This window comes from Plectropomus leopardus, chromosome 15, assembly GCF_026936395.1.
Source record: "Plectropomus leopardus strain MGB_pleo_1.0 chromosome 15, ASM2693639v1, whole genome shotgun sequence".
Taxonomy (NCBI): Eukaryota; Metazoa; Chordata; class Actinopteri; order Perciformes; family Serranidae; genus Plectropomus; species Plectropomus leopardus.
The window spans coordinates 19,965,565-19,986,956 of NC_142190.1; the positions used below are offsets into that span (position 1 = coordinate 19,965,565).

At 37.1% G+C, this 21,392-nt stretch overlaps 4 protein-coding genes across 7 annotated transcripts in view; all 4 read right to left on the minus strand.

Moving 5' to 3' along the window:
- The window catches only part of LOC121952446 (olfactory receptor 5K4-like), a 130,206-nt gene that overhangs the window by 107,185 nt on the left and 1,629 nt on the right, over nt 1-21,392 (minus strand). For 2 of the 4 annotated variants that reach the window (XM_088088842.1, XM_088088843.1), the window contains exons 2-4: nt 21,264-21,327; nt 21,039-21,124; nt 1,891-2,885 (exon numbers count right to left, since the gene is read on the minus strand). In XM_088088842.1, the coding sequence (XP_087944968.1) occupies nt 1,891-2,868 (978 nt within the window). In that variant the 5' untranslated portion in view covers nt 2,869-2,885; nt 21,039-21,124; nt 21,264-21,327. Of the gene's footprint in view, nt 1-1,890; nt 2,886-10,957; nt 11,140-21,038; nt 21,125-21,263; nt 21,328-21,392 lie in introns of those variants that run through there. The other 2 variants (XR_015778989.1, XR_015778990.1) reach the window with 2 other exon arrangements.
- On the minus strand, nt 5,309-6,292 carry LOC121952760 (olfactory receptor 1-like). The gene has a single exon (XM_042499587.2). The coding sequence runs from the start codon at nt 6,290-6,292 to the stop codon at nt 5,309-5,311; it is 984 nt and encodes a 327-aa protein (XP_042355521.2).
- Nucleotides 8,168-9,151, minus strand: LOC121952761 (olfactory receptor 6C4-like). The gene has a single exon (XM_088088433.1). It carries the CDS (start codon nt 9,149-9,151, stop codon nt 8,168-8,170), a length of 984 nt encoding a protein of 327 aa, XP_087944559.1.
- Nucleotides 11,725-12,711, minus strand: LOC121952762 (olfactory receptor 6C4-like). Its single transcript, XM_088088434.1, has one exon. It carries the CDS (start codon nt 12,709-12,711, stop codon nt 11,725-11,727), a length of 987 nt encoding a protein of 328 aa, XP_087944560.1.

Here is a 21,392-nt window from a genome sequence, read left to right on the forward strand (position 1 = left end):
GGCATACAGGAAGGCAAAGATGAAGCCACGGAGAAAATGACAAAATGAAAGCGATGATAAACAAAACGTTGTCAATCATCAATACAAAGAGTGCCCCAGGGATGACATTTTTCCGTAGGCCAACCTGGATGCTAAATGTCGCCCTGATTCCTAAATCAAAAGCCGATGGGATTTTTACACTGGATTTTTGATTATGGCAAAAAATAAGCTCTTTGGTAAACAAACATAATGATACGTGCATGTTTTGTTCCGCAAGGTAATCTTCACAAATTAACACTACATTTGGGATATTTAAAGCCTAAATGCAGTTGCCAAAGTTAAAAAAAAACCCAACTCATAACACATTACACTAGGGTCGAATCGCCATCGCATTGAGGCTGGAAAGCCATGTGCGCCGATGATGTTCTGTAGTTTCATTGAGCCACTTGTTAGCAACCATCTTTTATAAGACACATAAAAGATTCAAAGCTCAAGAGTGGGGTATTCACTGCCGTATTTTATGTTTTAGAAGAAAACATGAAAGTTTCTTAAGTTTGTGTTAACCACAGACCTTATTTAAGGTATACAACCAAAAGACATTCAAAAACCGACTGACTTTGAGATAAGGGAACAGGAGGTGCTAAAGGGCTGACAGATTTTTGGAGTTTAGGACTCATAATTGGGGTACTCTATTAGAGCTATATTACATGGGCAGCTACAGAAAATGTATATGGAATTATGTTAAATTACGTGGAAGGTCCACAGGAGATTATAGCAACAATTACTTTACACAAACAATTCCATGACTTTTCAATGATCTGGACTAATTCCATGACTTTTCAGGCCTGGAAAATGTGATTGTGAAATACCATGATTTTTCAAGGTTTACATGACTGTGGGGACCCTGTGTTTGGGTTCATATATTTCAAATGTAATCCAATAATACAGTAAAGTACAAGTACAAGTTACTAGATAGTGTGAGCCTGCCAGAACTGTTAACTTCCCAATGTTTTATCCTTAGCCTGTGTCTTATTGAATCTTTATCTGGGTGACCAGTATGTAAAATTGAGAATTAAATATTATCCAAAAAAAATGTAAAAAATAAAATAAAATAAAATATAAAAAATTAGCAGAGCTACATTAGAGTGCAACAACATGCACATTTATATCTCAGTGGAGTATCCTGGTTTTGTAATGTATATGTACACAACACATCTTGGTTTCAGAATCATATAACTAACAATTACTTTCATTATTGACTAATCTGCTGATCATTTTTGCCATTAACCCATTACATTTTTTGTTTATAAAATATCAGTCAACAGTAGAAAATGCACAAAGCAGCCCCTGGAAATGTATTCAAAATCAATGTCTTATTCAGTATTTAAAATGTTTTATTTAAAATATTCAGTTTATCATAAATGACAAGGAAAAGCATCCTTACAATTGGGAGACTGGAACCAGATAATATTTGGTATTTTTAAACAATTATTGATCATCAAAGTAGTTGTCGATTATTTATTCTGTCAATTGTCTTGTCAAATAATCATCTAATCAATGTAACTCTGATCAAAATCAAGATCAGACTCAAAACTTGGATACTCACATGTGTAAACTAACCAAAAGACTATGTAAGAAAGCTCCAACCTTCTACCACATTAAGAAATGATGTGTAATATCCAAATTTATGAAAGAGATGTAAACACAGATGTAAAAACAGTATTGCTACTGTAGTAATATATAATGTCACCATTTTATAGCAAAGTAGAGTGAGTGATAAGACACCACATAAGTATTTTTTAAAAGAAAATGAGAGTGCTTTTATGTAAGAGGTCAGTGGTGAAAACATATTATAACAATTGTGTGATTATAAGACTCATAATTGTGTCAAAACAGTGATTAAAGAACTCATTATTTGTTGGCTGTGAGACTAATCATACTTCTTCTACAAAGCTTCTTGATGGAGTTCAGCACTTCTTCTGTCTTTAAAGAGTATATAACAGGATTGAGCAAAGCTGGTATGGTGTGTGTCAAAGTGGAGTTTATAATCCTTGTATTAGGGTGGATGGAGGTGGCTACTGATGCTATGTTGGTGCCCACAAGTGGTAGATAAAAAATAGCAACAAGAATCAGGTGAGAAGTACAGGTTTTAGATGCTTTGAGTCGTTCCTCTCCTGATGCAATCCTGCTCAGTGCTATGGAAATGCAAACATATGTCAATGCGATTAAAACAAGAGGAATACAGATGGCTACAATGAAAGCAACATATGCCATTATGTTATTTAAAGACGTGTCATTACAGGCAAGGCCAAATACTGGGAAATGATCACAGAAAAAACTCTTTACCACCAAAGATCTACAGAAGGAGAGGCGATCAATAAGTCCAACAGTAAATGATACTAGAGCCAATAAAAAGGCCCACGCAAACAGCAGCATTGCAGCAATAGCTGATTTAGTCACAATACTATGATACCTTAGAGGAAAGCAAATTGCTATAAATCTGTCAAATGCCATCGTGACAAGCGTCCATGACTGCAAACTTGCAAAGAATAAAACAAAGAACATATAACTTAAGCATGCCTCATAAACAATGTATCTCCTGTCAAACAAAAATGTGTCCAAGAGTTTTGGGATAAGAGCCGTGCTCCCACACAAATCTGTCAATGCCAGGTTAAACACAATCATGTATTTAGGAGTACGAAGAGTCTTGACCAGGTAAATAAGTGAGAGAAGGAGGCTATTCCCAAGAACAGTCATGATGTAGACGAAACACATAAAAACATAGAAATACTTCACATGAGGGATGTTGGTAAACCCACTGATATAGAACTTTGCAGGACGAACAAATGTTGAATTAAATATGGTAGCAGGTCTCTCTTCATGGGTCATTACGAGAATCTGTTTGCCTAGATGTACAAAGAGAAAATAACAGAGTATATAATAAAGGATGGCACAGTTGTTTAATAGGCTTTTTTGTTACCAAACTCACCTCAGACAACATTAAGTGCACAGTATACTGAAATGAGACACCTGATATTAATATCCTGCTCCTTTCACCGAGAGACAGTAGAAATGCAGGAGACTGTGTCACATCAGTGTGTCACAGCCAATCAGTGTGTACCTGTCTCACAGTTTATGTCATCAGATGCAATTACCAACGACAATTACCTGATCATTACCTACAACCAAAGATAAGACATGATGAGTAATAAAATTCCAATGTCACAGATGCAAAGGAGTGACATTTAACTTGACTAACAATGTGTTCAGACTAAATAAAAATGCACATTTGCCTCGGGTGACGCAAATACATGTCTGCGTGAAATGACAGCCTTCAACTTGAGCAAAAACTTTGTGTGAGGCCATATTACAAAGCTTATTAGTGCTGACATTCTCCTGACATCGCTGAGAACCAGGAGGACAAACTTTTGTCATAAATTATAAACAGAAAAATGAAAAAATCAGTGCAAGATGAAAATTCCACAAGTAGAAATACTGCCACATAGTTATATGCCTTTGTACACAAGACACACACACACACACACACACACACAGACACACACACACACACACACATACACGCGCACACACACACACACACACACACACACACACACACACACACACACACACACACACACACACACACACACACACACACACACACACACCCCTCGGCAACACAGAGAAAGATCTATACAGTCAGCACAGTTTTAAGGTGGGCATTCAATATCAGTGTCACCAACATAGTATCTGACCAAATATCTCCCCTCCTGTTCCTGACTAATGACATTGAGTGACAGCAAGAAAAGTGTTTTTGCAGAACATTATGATGTCACATTTGACCTTTGACCTCTTGGATCTAAAATGTCAGAACGTCATCATTATATCCTATGAGACATAAGTTATGTTTATTTAGTTTATAGTACATTGTATTACGGTTACATTCAGGTTTTTGATTTTGCTGGATTTAAATACATTTTTATAAACACATGATGTCCATTTAATGTTGCACAATAGTGAATGCTGTCAACCCCTGCTACCAGAACTCCAAATTATCTAAATCTTTACTATTGATACAGTATTTTGCTTATCATTATGATTTTCATTATTAATCATTGTTCCAAACTGATAGTTTGGTGTATTTTATGAGATCCTATTTTTTATTTTAACCTACTCTAATATATTTTATATAAATGTGATAGCCATTTAATACATTTAAACACCAATTCCCAACAATCACTCAAAGGACAACAGTGGCAAGTGATTTTGGTATCACTTATCACAATCCACCAGAATTTACAGGGCTTCTTATTCAACATGGCGAATAACATTACAGAGAGACTCTCATGTTCATCAGTGTGAATACTCCCATTGTTAAAGATATTGTTTAATTTATTGTGTTTTGTTTTTATTGTGTACAGCCCTTTAGTCTTGTTTATGATAACATAGAAAGAACATAACATTTGTAACAATAACCAAGCTATCATTGATTTCAGAAACACAAAACTCAAGCTATTTATATGTTTCTTTAGTTTTTACCAAAGATATGAAGATGAACAGAAAATAAATGTCAAGATACACAGTAGACTGGATACTCCAACAAGGTAACGGGCAGAGACACAAACTGTTTGATCAAAATAACTTGTTTGCTCAATTTTTAATTTCAAGAAGGTAAGACATACATCTCTTTTTAAGCTGTGTCTTTTGCTCCAGGCTTTATGCTTGCAAGTTAAAATTACTTTGTAGAGTAATTTGTGGTGTAATTTCAGTGTAGACAGCTATTATTAACTCCTTTCAGAAGCTGAAAAAAAAAATCAAATAACACATCGGACATTTCGCTTATCAGCACATACGGACAAAAATCATTATCATTATTATATATCCTTTCATCTTTCTTCTAGTTTTACTTTTGAAAACGTATATATATTTATTTAATATATATGTTAATAAAAAATTATAAAAATAATATATATTTTCTAAATGTATATATAAAATATTGTTTGCTGTATTTTAACATTCCTTTGAAAACATTTTCAGTTGCTTTCTTCTTGAATGCAGCTCTCATAACACAGGCAGAAACTCCAGTCTTACCTTAATTCACTGTAAGAGGCGTTTGTAGCCATTACTCTGGGGTGATTTTTAAAAATTGATTTTAATATATGTTACATAATATCTACTTCACTCACAGATTTGTTACGATTAGACAAGTATCATTCAATTCACACCTAAAAACATTTGCATCATGTTAGAAATGATAATTCTACCATTTACAATGGCCATTTCAGAGAAAACACCAAAACTGATGCTGCATAGCATACACAAGTGGTCACTTCATGATTATTTTCTTTACTGTTATTTTGGATTTCCTTTTGAATTTTAACAACTTTTTCACAGATTCTTTGATTTCTTGTGTCTGCAGAACATAAATAATTGGGTTCAACGTGGGAGGAAAGATGGAGGTAACAGACAGGTTTATGATCCTGGCATTTGGATGTATATTTTCCATCAGGGTAAATGTGATTAACAGTGGAATAAAATAGATTGCCACCAAAGAGAGATGAGCTATGCAAGTTTTAAAGGCTTTGAGTGTCTCCTGAACTGTGGCCACTTTAGACAATGTACATCCAATATATAGGTAACTTAACAAGATAAAAGCAAGTGGAAGCCAAAAAATAAGAGCAGGGTACAAACAACTGACGACATAATTGGGGAAATGGTCATTGCACGCAAGTCGGTATATCTGGCCGTGGTCACAGAAATAGCTGTTAATAACCACAGATTTACAGAAGGAAAGTCTCGTAAGAAGGCCAACTGCTATGAGTACAGCAATTATAATAAAGACCCAGAAAGAGGCGATCAAAGACAACATGGACCTGTGGGTCACCTTCACATGATAGTGCAGAGGGAAGATGATAGCTATCAGTCTGTCATACGACAGAGCAACCAGATTAAATGACTGCATCGAAAGGCAGGTGTAGCAGAAAAAAAGGAATGTCAAGCAGTCGTTGTATGGGATGTAGGGATGGTTAAACAGAAAGATGTCAAGAAGCTTCGGCACCAGAGCAGAGCTACCAAACAGGTCCACAAATGCTAAATTTAAAACTGCAACATATTTTGGAGTTCTCAGATTATGATCCAAGTATATTACAGCCATTACAGCTGTGTTTCCCAGAACTGAAACAATATAAACAAAGCAGAGAAAGACACAGTAATGTTTCATTATTGGTATGTTAGATAAACCTCTTATTATAAAATATGCGGGATGCACAAAAGTGATGTTTTTCTCGAGAGCTGAGTTGAATAACTCCATTAAAAACTGTCCACAACGCAAGGATTTATGCCAATAATTGTCCTCTTCTTTGCCTCGGAATCTGCACTGTGCTGTTGTATTCACGTGGAGATTAACTCCCTCTCTCTTTCTGGTGACAGAGCTTTGTCAAGCTTTAAGTGTTTTGACAGGAGCGGCTGTTACGAGAAGCAGTCCTCCTTAGCATTTCTGGTAAATAAGGTCAGTGTCTGTTCCCCAGAGTAAATTGTATGTAATCCTGTAATCATCAGACAAACCCACTTCAAGCCATCTTACTGACTCCAGTTTCCCATCTGCAAATCTAAAGAGCAGCTACTAAAAGACAATTTGTTTTTTAAAATAGTATTTCAGCGAATGACATTTCAATTAGTTTTCTGTTTAAAGTGACTATAATCAGTGATTATAATGCATCACTGACAATGTGAAACAGGGTCCCTCATAGTAATAAACCTACAGAGGATCATCTCGTGAATCTGTAGCTCCCCTCGCCACAACTTTATCATTGGTGTTCACTCTCAATGCTCTCATAACATTGTTTTTGTTTTCATTTGAAATGGATGACACAAAACAGCATATAGTTAACAACCAGCTGGAGATCACAGTGAAGCATCTGGCAGAAAAAGAGCCAGAGCGTCTCAGGAGATGGTAGACAACAAAAACAGGGCTAAAAGAGAGTGAATATCGAACAAATATTTGTCAGATGACCAGACTCAAAATATTTGATCATCTTGCCCTGTAACTGCTGAATGAGTAAAAAAAAAAAAAAGCAACTGTTTGCTACAAGTTTACCATATTAACTTTCACTGTTGTGTTCACAACCCCCAAGTGGCAAAAAAAAAAAGTTCTCCAAACCATATAACACCCAGGTCGTGTGTCCCTATGAAAACAACCCACAGAGGTGCTTCCTAATTACCCAACCCCCCCATCCCCCACCGATCCATGACCAAATAGCTTGTGTATGGCCATTAATGTTTACAGTTTTAACATGTTGTGAAACAGTCGCAGTTGCACCATGTGTAGTGAAGAAATACTCTAGTCTACAAAAAAGTATGTCTGTTATTAAGATAACATATCTTCTTCTTCGTGACCGTAAATGTACAGACTGCCAGCAATTCTTGTATTCCACGTCACAAAATGAATGCAAAGTTATTTTCTAGGTGTAGTTAGAAAGCTGCATTGTCATGCTAAGAAACATCACATTTGTTCATAATAAAATGGTTAATTTTAGAAATGCAGGGTTAACCTTCTTTTTTGGTTTTAACTTCTTTATCAAAATATATGAAAATGTGTAAAATAAAATAAAATAGAAGAAAGGTTGCGTTCCATGTGTAGTACAGTATACTGTACTACTGTATGCAGTCTATTACTACTGTGTAGGGATATTAACTGTTTGATTACAATGACTTGTTTCCTAAAGAACTGATCTTTTAAAAAGCAATAATATATGCGAAGGTTTTGATTTTACACCAATATTCACATCTGATAACAATTTTATACCCCTGCCTTTTTTCATAAATTGTCAACATAACAAAAAAAGAATAATGCAATCATTTCTTTGAGACATTTATATTTTATATATTTTTTTAAATCTCCTCATGCTGGAACCAGCATGCCCAATACTAAGCACTTTGCAGAACAAGTAAGAAACATTATCAGTTGCATTATTATTATTGTAAGACAGCTCATACACTGTAAAAGAAGTATGTGTTACAGTTACTTTTTTGTATTATGTCATCTTCAAAAACAATTTTACTGAAACAAAATGTTATTGGATTAAAAATGCATAATTTTCAGACATATAGATAAATCTAGCATTTATAACTCCTGTTTTACAGTGATGGAAATAAAGCCAAAAAGAGAAAACCTAAAACATCATCATCACATTATGTTAACTCTGGTTATTATAATTTTGGTTTGCACTCTGAGCTTTAACAACCTTTTCACAGATTGTTTTATTTCTTGTGTCTGCAGAACATAAATGATTGGGTTCAACATGGGGGGAAAGACAGAGGTCAGAGACAGGTTAATGATCCTGGCATTTGGATGTATTTTTTCCATTAAGGTAAATGTGATTAATACTGGGAGGAAATAGATTGCCACCAATGAAAGATGAGCTGTGCACGTTTTAAAGGCCTTGAGTCTCTCCTGAGCTTTGGCCACTTTAGACAATGCAAAGGTAATATATATGTAACTAAACATAATGAATATCAGAGGAAACCAAATAATAAGAGCTGGTAACAAAACACTGATGACAAAGCTGGGTGTATAGTCATTGCAGGCCAGTCGATATATCTGGCCATGGTCACAGAAATAGCTGTTAATAATCACAGATTTACAGAAGGAAAGTCTCGTAAGAAGGCCAACTGCAATAAGAATAACAGTAATAATAAAGACCCAGAAAGAGGCAATCAAAGACAACATGGACCTGTGGGTCACCTTCACATGATAGTGCAGAGGGAAGATGATAGCTATCAGTCTGTCATAGGACAGCGCAACCAGATTAAGAGCATTCATTGAGAGGCAGGTGTAGCAGAAAAAAAAGTACGTCAAGCAGTCGTTGTATGGGATGTGGGGATGGTTAAACAGAAAGATGTCAAGAAGCTTCGGCACCAGAGCAGAGCTACCAAACAGGTCCACAAATGCTAAATTAAAAACAACTATATATTTTGGAGTTCTCAGATTATGATCCAAGTATATTACAGCCATTACAGCTGTGTTTCCCAGCACTGAAACAATATAAACAAAAAAGAGAAAGACATAGTAATACTTGATATTTGGGAGGCCAGAAAAACCACGTATTACAAAATATGCAGGATGCACAAAAGTGATGTTTTTCCCGACAGCTGAGTTAAATAAGTTCATTGTAAAACTCAAGCTTTTCCTGTCCACAGTGCATTGGTTGATGTTAATAAATGTTGTCTTCAGTGTGTCAGTGCTGTGTTGTGTTGTTCTCTTTGTGATGCTGAAGCTCCGCTGAGCTTTAACCGTTCTGACAGGAGCGACTAATCGGTTCTCCTCTGACTTCGTGTTAAATAAGGTCAGTGTCCGATCCCCTGTGTCTATTGTATGTAATCCTCTAAGAATCAGACAAACCCTTTTTCATCCAAGCTAATCATTATTACATATCTAGATACCAGCACAGTCGCCTGATGTAAATGTTGGCATTGCACATTTCTGCAAAACATAAATTTGTCACCTTTGCACGTTTCATATGCACTATATCAATGTTCTAAAATGAAAAAGCTTATGTGCACTTTCTCATCAGGGCATGGAGAGGATGGTAAATGATTTGTCACAACACGTCTGCCAAGCTGAAGGCCACTGTTTGAGACCAACAACAAAAGTTGTGTTTTACAGAGTCATTGTTGCGTTGCCTGCTTTCTAAACTCCAAACGAAGGTGTTTTGTAGCAACCTGTCAGTGAGTACATTTGGATGATGTTAGGAAAGTTGAATTACTGTGTTAATCCAACTAAAAATGGACTGTAAAAATACATATAAACGTGTTAGTGCAACAGAAATCGGACTAAATCTAATTTCTCAAAGTCAGACTAACGCACCTCAATAATTTGATTTGAAGTTGAGCTATTCCATCAAGTAAAACTGCAGTCAGACTTCACCTCGACTGACCTCCCTCGGTGGTTACGGATAGGGACTGTTATTTATGAGGGGGGGAGGGTTGCTGCAAAACAGGTAAGGCCTTGAAAATATTCTCAATAAAGCGTAGGGCTACAATTAAAAGTGATATTGGGGTTTTTGGTGGCTTAAAACTAATCAATTAAGGCAGCGTTTTCTCTACGCTGTTTGGTTATATGTACGTGACACAGCAGTTTTCTACCGACATTATTGTAAATAAAGATTGTGATTGTGATTCTGGCTATATCATAGACTGTGTAAATAATATAGGTTTATATAGCAACAAGCTAACGGGGCATATCACGACCATCCGTGGCAGAGTTGGACATACTTCCATCAATAAATCCATTCTCCCCCGGTGGTTGTGTGCTGGGAAAAGGACAGGGGTCCAATTAAATGGCCTAATGAAGCTATAACCGTAGCTCAACTAAACTGTCCATGTAAACATACTGAGTGTTTTTCCTGCAGGGACAGTGGCAAACAGCAAATATAATGTCACAGCCATGTCACTGTCCCCAAATGGATATGACGACTTTCACAAATAAACAGCGTGCCATGTTGTAACATTACTGTTTGCTGTAGCTTAAAGTAGCAAGCTGAATGACAAATGGGATGTGAAATGATTGCATGAGCTCAGAGGGGCAGCGTAGCACCTGCAGCATGTGTTACAGTCTCTTTCCTGTGGTGTTCAGAGCATGAGGCACAGAGAGACAACTTTCAGTGTCAGAGGCTTTGACCGGTCCCTTACTCATATTAGATACAGTCTGACACTATTATGTAGCCAGCACTTTTATTTAGAACAGCCAACAGACAGTTTCATCAGAACTACTTGGTAGGTGTCCACTGACAGTTTTTAACCCCTAAAGCGAAATTAAAACCAGTTTTTCATGTGAAAAAAGTTTACATTAGAGGTTGTTTCATGAATCTGTATGATTGAATTTGTGCTCATTCAAAGGAAGCATAATGAGGAGCTAACTTGCTTTGAAACAGTTTATTTCTTCATATTGCATATTTATTGTTCCCCTAGCACAAAAGGGGAATTAAATAACAACAAAAGTAAAATAAACATCAATATAAAAACAACAGAATCAGATATCGAATATCGGCTATCAGCCAAATTGGTATTTTTAAACATCAGTATCAGCCCAGCATTTCACAATCAGTGTATCCCTAAATACTTTGTCATGTCAAGTTAAGTTGGTATCTTGATGAATGTCTAGAAAGGTTGAATGTGAGACAGAATTGAGTTAGAAAACACAGTAGATTAATTCAGAGAAGCCAGCAAGAAAACAAGACTGGTCTTGTTCCTTTTAAAAAACAAGTTATGCACAACCATAAGAAGTAGAAAAGTACAATAATACTAATAACAACTAACGATACATTTTAGAAATAAAAAGCAGCTTCTTCTTTTGATTTCATATCAAAAGATGAAAATGAAAACAAACATTTCCTAATATACAGACTCCATCAAGACATGGAGACACGAACTCTGATCACAAAAAAACAGATTATCTACACAAGCATATAAACACATATTAAACAAATTGTCGGAAAACTACTCTTATTGTAGAAGTGTTATACATGTTATACTGTAGACTAGTTTATTTTGAGCTCAATTATTATGAAGTAATTTTTGTGTAATACATTCCAGATAATTTTTTATGTTAATGTATTTGTTGATATGTTAAAAACAAAGTAGTATTTGCAATAGCTATTGCATAATTCATTCATTTTATTCTAAAAACTTGTACTATAATGTACATAATGACCTAAACTCAAGGTACAAACTATGCGCAACAGGTCATTTTATGACCGCTTTCTTCACTGTAACTTTCGATTTCCTTCTGATTTTTAATATGCCTTTTTTTAAAGATTCTTTGATTTCTTGTGTCTGCAGAACATAAATAATTGGGTTCAACATGGGAGGAAAGACAGAGGTCAGAGACAGGTTAATGATCCTGGCATTTGGATGTATTTTGGAACCAATGGTAAATGTGATTAATAAAGGTATGAAAAAGAGTGCCACCAATGAAAGATGAGCTGTGCACGTTTTAAAGGCCTTGAGTCTCTCCTGAGCTGTGGCCACTTTAGACAATGCATAGCCAATATATGAATAACTAAACACGATGAATGTCAGTGGAAGCCAAATAATAAGAAATATTAACAAAACACCAATGACATAGTTGGGGAAATAATCATTGCAGGCCAATCGATATATCTGGCCGTGGTCACAGAAATAGCTGTTAATAACCACAGATTTACACAAGGAAAGTCTTGTAAGAAGGCCAACGGCTGTGAGTACAGCAATTATAATAAAGACCCAGAAAGAGGCGATCAAAGACAACATGGACCTGTGGGTCACCTTCACATGATAGTGCAGAGGGAAGATGATAGCTATCAGTCTGTCATAGGACAGAGCAACCAGATTAAGAGCCTGCATTGAGAGGCAGGTGTAGCAGAAAAAAAAGTACGTCAAGCAGTCGTTGTATGGGATGTGGGGATGGTTAAACAGAAAGATGTCAAGAAGCTTCGGCACCAGAGCAGAGCTACCAAACAGGTCCACAAATGCTAAATTAAGAACTGCAACATATTTTGGAGTTCTCAGATTATGATCCAAGTATATTACAGCCATTACAGCTGTGTTTCCCAGCACTGAAACAATATAAACAAAAAAGAGAAAGACATAGTAATACTTGACATCAGGGATGCCAGAAAAACCACGTATTACAAAATATGCAGGACGTACAAAAGTGATGTTTTTCCCGAGAGGTGAGTTTAAAAAGTCCATTTTAAGATTCTTGCTAAACTCATACTGTCTAAAGCACAGTCTGTACTGCAGCAATCAGTGCTGCAGGTCAGCACTGTATTCTAGTATATAGAGGGAGGTGAGCTCTTCCCGTCCTGCTATCTCTCTGGTGGTTAACATGTCACAAGATTTGACTGTTCCACAGTCCTCCTCTTTAAGTCAATGTCTGATCCTTTGAGTCTACTGTAAGTCATAATCAAAAACATTTTCAATCAAAATAATTTACTGAAATTATGAAATCTATTTGTAGGACTCTCAGGTGCAGCTTTCTATATGGAGCATTTACTGTGTTTTTATGTAGTTTTTTTGTCTTTCAGTGACTTAACTTTGAATGCCTTAGGCTACAATGATAGCAAAACACAATAAGCTAAAGGGAAAGAAAAAGGCTCTAAATTAAGTAGTGACACGCTTGTGTTTTTGAGGATCTAACATGTTGTCTGACCGAAAATGTATCTGTGAGATAATGAAAACACAATAATTCTTCATTTCAGATGATTATAAACTTAGGGCTGTACCTAACTAAGAATGATGCCTGTCGAATCAGATTTCGCTGTTCAATACAAATATTTGACAGTTCTTTTTTTCCATATATACCTTTTGAGTTTAAACAGGCTCTGCAGGATATTCAGTGTGCCTGTGACATTCACATAATGTAGTAAACAAGCTAACTGCACTAACGGCGTGTCAAAAATGTGCAATTTTTTTTGCTGACGCCAGATATCAAACAAAAGCAGAAGACAGTATTTTATTAAATTGCTGTGAGCTGTAAATTCACCACTTCTAAGCAGAAGAGAGAAAACAATATTATCCCGGAGCCTTATAGTGTAAAGGCTCTCTTCCTTCGGGCAGATGCCTGAGTGTCCAATGCAGCCTGTGCCAAAGCGCAGCATGAAAGTCAAAAGTGCTACTACACAGCAAAATCTAGGGACCAAAATGTCCCTAGAAGTACACTGCAAAGCACACTGACTAGCCAAGACAACAAACAAAAGACCGCTTTACTTGAAGCAATCTCAGTTGACTGAGGGGTTGCCAGCTGATGATTTGAATCTCTGACTTTTAAGGGGCAGCCCTATTATAAACCAATGAAAACATGGTTATGAGCATACATACTACTTCTGCCAACAGATGCCCCTAAATTCAACACATTAAACCTTTTTATTGTCATTCATTTTTTTAGCCATAACTGCTTATCCTCTTGAGGGTTGCTGGTGGGCTGGAGCCTATCCCAGCTGACCCTTGGCAAGAGGTGAGTACACCCTGGACAAGTCGCCAGACTATCACAAGGCTGACACGTATACAGACAATGACAGACAACCATTCACACCAACGGCCAATGTAAAGTCACCAATTTACCTAAACTGCATGTCTCTGGACTGTGGGAGGAAGCTGAAGAACCTGGAGAAAAACCATGCTGATACGTGGGGAACATGCAAACTCTACAGCGACGCACGCCTGTTGGTGAATAAAATTACTGATGGGCAGTTCAACCTGGTACACAAGAACAGAAAGTAAAAAAACGGCTAAAGTCAGAGGGCGTGAAATCAAAACAAACTTGTTATATTAAGTACGTTTTTTTTTTTTTAACATTGAGCTCTTTAGCCGAAACCGTTGTGCAGAAACTGGCTAACCTGCATCAAGAATCCATCCTGTCAGTCTTCCCATTACCTTTTTTTTTACTGATGAATGCTGACTACTGACACCTGCTGATTTGCAGACTTGTTTTCTTTTGCACAGGCGCATCAGCTGAAGTCTTTGCAACGTGTTCAGGCGCAACTTTTTGGCCAAGACACAAGCAACATGAGAGGACACAACAGTCAGTCTTCATCACCACTAGTTCTTTGATGTCAGTTTAGTGTGACTAAGCCTTAAACTACACGTCGGGGTTTGGAGACCACAAGAACTGTGATTGGTCAGTTTGTGCTACTTGAGTTTTCAATGTTGGTACAGATTGTTGACTGTAAAGAAAATACGAAATAAGTTGAAGAGAGGCTCATTTGTTTCATTCTTTTCAGTTACTGGGTAATTTAAAATAATATCATGATTATATTATAGTTAGAATGTTAAATAAAGTAAAGTATTGTGAGCTGGAAACAAACCAAAAGCTCTCCAGTTCATATAATAATAGTATTTGCAGGTCATAGTAGTGTTCCATGGTAGCAAAATGTGACTAAATAGTAACCGTCTGGAGCTCTGCAAAAACCCTACGTTGTGTGTATGTCTATGAGAGGCAGAGAGGGAAAAATGAAATGCCGAAGCAATTCTCATGCCAGTGGTAAAAAAAACAAGACAATTTATACTTGATGTTTGCAATAAAGGTATTTTATGCATTTATGCACATGGAACAAGCAGCGATATATCAAGTAAATTGGTATATTCACCCACCCCTTGTTCTGTGTTTGACCTTTCATTCCCAAACCCCGTCCAAAGGACAGAGGTAGCCCATCTCTTGGGTATGAGCTCCTCCTCATTTTGAGTATTCCAACGTTTGGTAGCACTTTACACCTCCTCCATATATTTTTAATTTGGTGCTGTGCGTTGTGTGAACACCCCCTCGGCAATGTGGACGAATGCAAAGCATTGTAAGATGGCATAAATGAAATAAATGATATAGCATAATATGAAACGATAGACATTTTTTATGGTCAGACAATACATGTCGCCATATCATACAGCTCTAGTAACACATATAGCAAAGCAATTTCCATCACAAACAGCACTGCTCACCGCTCATCTTCTATAACCCTAAACCAAACAAGAAACAGCTTCAACACAGCGACTAGACGGAATAGTGTCATATTCAGTGATGAAACGCAGCAGATCTTACCATCATCACTCAACACTAAGTAAATCGAAGAGTATAAGCAGTCACTGATGGGTTACATGTTACTGTGGTGACATAAACGAAAGACATGTGACGCTACTATTCAAAAGCTAGACAGAATCTGAAGGCACAATCTAGGAGAAGAGGATGTTGAGGACAGATTTCATCTCTTTGCACAAGTTCCTGCCAGCTTTGTCTGCCTGCTACCTCAAACACAAAGTGTGGAGCAGTCTGGTTTACGTCATGACACTCAGAAATGGACCACAGTAATTACGAAAAGTTCAGGTATTTCAAGATCCTGTTCATGCATGATTAACAGGCATTTTGGTGGTGTCTGGAGCCATGGGGATGCTATGTTGAACCATTATGATAAAAATGGGAGCCAACTATTGATTCACAAACATTTGATGTTCCCTCACTTGTAATAATGGACCAATCAAATGAATAAGATCCTGCTCAGAACCTACTTTTTCAAGTACAAGCATAATTCAGTGCCAGCAGGAAACGGCCTGTTCATGTTTCTAACCATGCTGCTTTTTACATAATTAACAGATGTCTATAAAGTCAGATGGGAAAAACTTCCATTATGATTGCCTGATTCTTGCAGTCCTCATGAGTAAAAAGTTCACAACTGGACTGTTCTTTACTCCCTTGTTGAAAGCTGGAACAGCTCAGCTTAATGAAGCTGTTAATGAGTTGTTGACGCTGCTCTTGCGGGATGATGACACATCCAGAACAGTTAGGTAAACACTTTGTCCCAAACTGCAGGGGACAGTCAAGGGAGGAGGTTATGTTGGGTAAATTGTAAGACAGCAACAATTACATTACTTCATGAGGCTACAAATGTTCCATGACCTCAATAACTTTAACAACAATAGAATAAATGTGTGTTTGGTTGACCTAAGTAGTTGTTTGCATGGGAGTAGATTATGGGGGGGGCACAAGGGATAAGTCCCAATCAATATTTAAAAAATCTATTTGTCCACTACCAAATAAAAACATCTATGTTGATGCATAAAAGACAAAAATTTGAGCAGAAAAATTCACCAGAGTGCACGAAATTAAATGTTTGATGCTCAAAATTTTCTCATGGAGGACTCCAAAACCACCAGTATTATATGCGTTCCAAAACTAATCATAATAGGACAGCTATCGCTGCATTTAATCTCCACCAATGGAGCAAACACTTATTTAGAATAACTGAAAAAATGTATACTTATTCTATTGCCCAGTTTTCACAACACAGCCATATTCGGTCCATGACCTGGGGTTGTATACAACATGTAAAGGAGAGATTCATATAAACTTGCATAGGAATCACAGTTCTCATCATCCTCTACATTTCACAAACACAAAAAAGTATTTTTGATGAACAACAAAAAAGCCTCAAATGTAACATCCACCAAGACCATTCATTTTTTAATGTGTCTACATTTAGGTTTTTGTATGGATTAAACAAGCATGACAGAACATTAACTTGTAAGCTTTAAGGTGCTGGTAGTGTTGTTGTTGTTTTTTGTTGTTTGTTGTTATTGTTGTTGTTGTTTGTTTTGTTACATTGAGACAGTGCCAAATTAGCACTTCCAGTGCTTTGGCTATACTATACTCTAGCTTCACATTTAGCAAGTATCAAGTAGGTAGACTGATGCCCTTTACATATGACAGAACTGGAATACCATGTTGCAGTTACATGCCTCCACGAACCACTCAAGTTGCACTTAGAGTTTACATCCATGTCTGTCCAGACCCGTATGTAGCCATGACATTAGGCAATGCCTCAAATGTTGCTGCAAAAAAGATACAAATTCTAAAACATGAATGCCTCAGACACATCTTCGACCCAGCAGCACCGAAGATCTACACAATCAGCACAGTTTCAAGATGCAAACTCAAGATTAGTGAAAACAGTGCAGTGTCTGACCAACTATCTCACCCTCTGTTCCTGTGTTATGGCATTTAACAACAGCCAGAACCTTTGACCTTTTGGATATAAAATGTCAACACATCATCATTATGTCCTATAAGACATTTATGTTAAATGTAGTCATAATTACTAATGAACTCTTAGGTTGCAGCCAACATGTTGTGTGATGTCACACTGACCTTTGACCTTCAACCACCAAATTTTAATCAGTCAATTCTTTAGTCCAAGTGGACATTTAAGCCAAATTTGAGTAACCTCCCTCAAGGACTTCTTGATGTATCGTGTTCACAAGAATGGGAGGGACAGATGTGGCTATTTGAAAGGCCACATTATCATATAAATTCTGGAGCAAGATCCTGGTTAACTTCTACAGAGGAGCAATAGAAAGCAAACTAACTGGAAACATCACAAACTGGCATGGTTCGTGCACGGCCCAGGACAGAAAGGCTCTACAGCGGGTAATTAAAACTGCCCTGAAAATCACTGGTACCTGTCTACAGCGCATCAGTGACCTCGGTGAAGAGAGGTGTCTGCAAAGCCCAAAGGACACTGAAAGACAGCAGCCACCCCGGCCACAATCTGAAAAAGATACAGAAGAGCTTCGTTCCCCAGGCTGTGAGAAACCTAAACTTCTCCCTCAACTCCAAAAAATGTAGCAGTATCAAGGACAAATTTTAATTTCATTTTTTAATTATCTTCAAAAAAAATCTACCTTATACCTTGTATTTGCACCAAGGTGTAAACAGAATTGCTAGCTACTGATACCGGGATGCAAATAACATCTGCCATAATATTCTATTTCATTCTAATATTCTCCGAAAACAACACACTTTCAGTTGCATATTTATTTTGATAGATAAATAAATCAAAGGCCAAACTCCAGAGGAAGTACTCGCATTGCAACATTGATCCTTTGACCATTAATCCTTTAAATATTTCAAATGAAACCTGCAAAAATGAAACAATATATTTATATGCAATAAAACTGCACTCTGTGTTTGGAGAAAATGCATCGTAAATTCCTGGGATTGATACAATTATAACTCCCTTAAATGTCATTTGGCTCAGTGTGCTGTGCCTTAAACAATATCAAAAACTACTTAAGAGACTATTGAAGCTCCAGGGCCATGAGACATCTTGACTCCATCTATAATATGAGTATTATCTATAGGGATTTACTATTACAGGTGTTGTCACCAAATTAATGAAATTAGCTCCTTGGGTATATTACAGGTGTTTAGAATCTCCCAGAGAGAGAGAGAGAGAGAGAGATCTCCTCTGAAAAGGGGGAAATGTCAGGATGCATCCACTGCCTCAGGCCTGCGGGGAGCAGTTCATTACACTATTCTGCGCTGTGCAAAAAAAAAAGCTCACAAATTAGCCTCTTGAGGAAATCAACCACCAATATATAGAGTAGGGCTGCAACTAATGATCTTTTTTCAATTTATTTTTCAGTTAATTTGCTCAACAAATCAATTGGCTGTTTGTCTACAAGATACCAGAAAATAAGTGATTAATTTAGTATGAGATGCAAATGGTGGGCATTTTAATTTTAGAAATGCAATGCAAATGATTGATTTTCTGTCATTCAATCCATTTAGCACCTTACTCTGCACTTGTGTAGAATATAAATTCGCAGTAATGCCCGTTTTCATCACTGTATTAGTATAGTATTGTCACTAGCTAAAGATGAACCATAATGAGTAGTAATATGTCCAGTAGTGAGTTTAGTTTTAGCGGTATGTCGGCTGTAGTTGTAGTAACGGTTGTAATGGTTTTGTAGTATAAGTTGAAATCATACCAATAATACTAGTAGAAGTAGTTCCCTTGTTGTAATAGTTGCAGTTGAGATACAGCAGTTAAGTATTGGTGATAGTAGTAGTTGTAACAGTAGAAGAAACAGTGCTGTGAAAGTAGTATTGGTATTAGGTTTTTAAGCACATTGCATTTCCTGGACTGCATGAATACTTTCACAAGAAAAGAGACTCTAAAACAATCATCATGGGTGATGAAGTAAACTTGACTTTCCTCCATTACAAACGGGTCTGTCGGCCCTCCTGCAGGGCGACCCGGGGGAATCCATTACAATGATACTGTCAGGAGAGACATGAACTGTTTTTCTCCTCAAAGCAGGCTGTTTCCCAGAGGACAACAGTCGTGGTTAAACATGTTATGAGCTACTGACTAATTGATCCTGGGAGGGTTCTGCCCCCAATACAGACAGAGACACAAATATTTATCACACATGTGGTGCAGCTTATTGTTGTTCAAGTACTTTTGTTTTTCACATAAGAAACACAGAAGTATCATCACAGAAATTTCCCTTACATTATGTGTTCTGACTGGCATTTCTGTCTTATGATTGAACTGTATTTCTTTCATTTGCCATGACATGGCAGCATGTGTCCTTTTTTGCAAGGGATTGTAACCTCTGAAGGGCAGTAACGTGTGACACTGGCTACGTTGACATGCACACCAACGTTCCTCTATTATTCTTAATATGACAATATACTGAATTTGATACAGGTCATATAAACAGCATATTCCATTTAAATATTCCAAATTAGGCCGTTTTCTGAATTTTGCATTTTCTGATTAAGACATGTGGGATATGCTGGTGTTATTCGAGTTTCAGGCGAATTATTTGGACATGCATACAGCCAATTCAGAATTTGTGTCTTACTTGGGGTCTTTACTGAGGTTTCTGACACACGGCCTACCGACCGCTTACTGTCAGCTCTGTGTGCTGTCATGGATACACTGTACAAAAACCAACATGCAAAACGTTTGCAAGGCTGTGGGGTAGAAATCCATGCAGGAAAGCCTAATTTCTGGCCAGAGGAGGCAAAATACCTGCTTTTACACATTACTTAAGACTATATATATACAGTATGTGTATATATATATCAACAGGTTTCTGGATGAGCACAAATGAGAAGTTCTCAAGAAGACAGTTGAAGGAATGAAAGAGGGAGGCTGAGCTCACATGGCCCAGCAAGTGTGCAACCCAGCAGGGAACTATTAGAAAATCCTAATTTGATGCAAAGAAGCAAAATGACAAGAAGTACCAGCCGCTCCAATTTTCCATATTTGACATAATAAACAACATGTAAGGGCATGTTAATCAGAGTATGCACAGCTGCCTGTAAACGAGATTGTTGGTGGAATATTCATTTTCATTAGCCATATAAATAGCTTGGTAGGAATATTGTCTCTTTCAGAATAAGGGCAAAACCAAAACTGATGGAAGCTTATCCTTTCACAAATAGTGAACATACTATAGTTTGATGCAGTTATGCCACTACAGTAGACTCTAGTGTGTCATGCCATACACTGCTGCCCACTGGCTAGCCATCGCAAATGCAACACAAATCTCTCAAAACCAATATGGCAACCAAGATGCAAGAAATGTTGCAACTGAGGAATATTTTGCTTATGTCGTGCAGCATAAATTTCAAAAGTATTTACGTCCTCCTACTGCATAGACAGACAGCCCTCTTTTATGGAAAGACCATCTTTCCAACAGTGAAATACTTCTTTAAGTATATCTTTATTTGTACTCACCGCTGATATACACCTCAGGGTGGTTGTTGGTCAGTTATCGATCCACTTTTCCATTCAGGTCCTTCAGACTCCCCAGCCTGATCGCACTGTAAGAAGTGGAGGACCAAATCCAGACAGCTTAAGGCAATATAATCCAATGCTACAGTTTTAGTATTAAATTCCCTGTTTGTGTTATATAACTACAATACACATCATAAATTAATAATACTGGAAATTACAACTCACCTTGAGTGACACCACAGCTTGGCCTTTAGCGTCTTCATTGTGCCGGTCAGACACACACACAGGCCTAAACAATTAAACAGTTTATGGTGAGTCAGCACCCTGCTGTTAAAAACTGCCATAAATGATTAA

Excerpts from the sequence above, each read along its gene's own strand:
- LOC121952760 (XM_042499587.2), bottom strand. The coding sequence starts at position 6,292 with ATGGAGTTATTCAACTCAGCTCTCGAGAAAAACATCACTTTTGTGCAT.
- LOC121952761 (XM_088088433.1), bottom strand. The coding sequence starts at position 9,151 with ATGAACTTATTTAACTCAGCTGTCGGGAAAAACATCACTTTTGTGCAT.
- LOC121952762 (XM_088088434.1), bottom strand. The coding sequence starts at position 12,711 with ATGGACTTTTTAAACTCACCTCTCGGGAAAAACATCACTTTTGTACGT.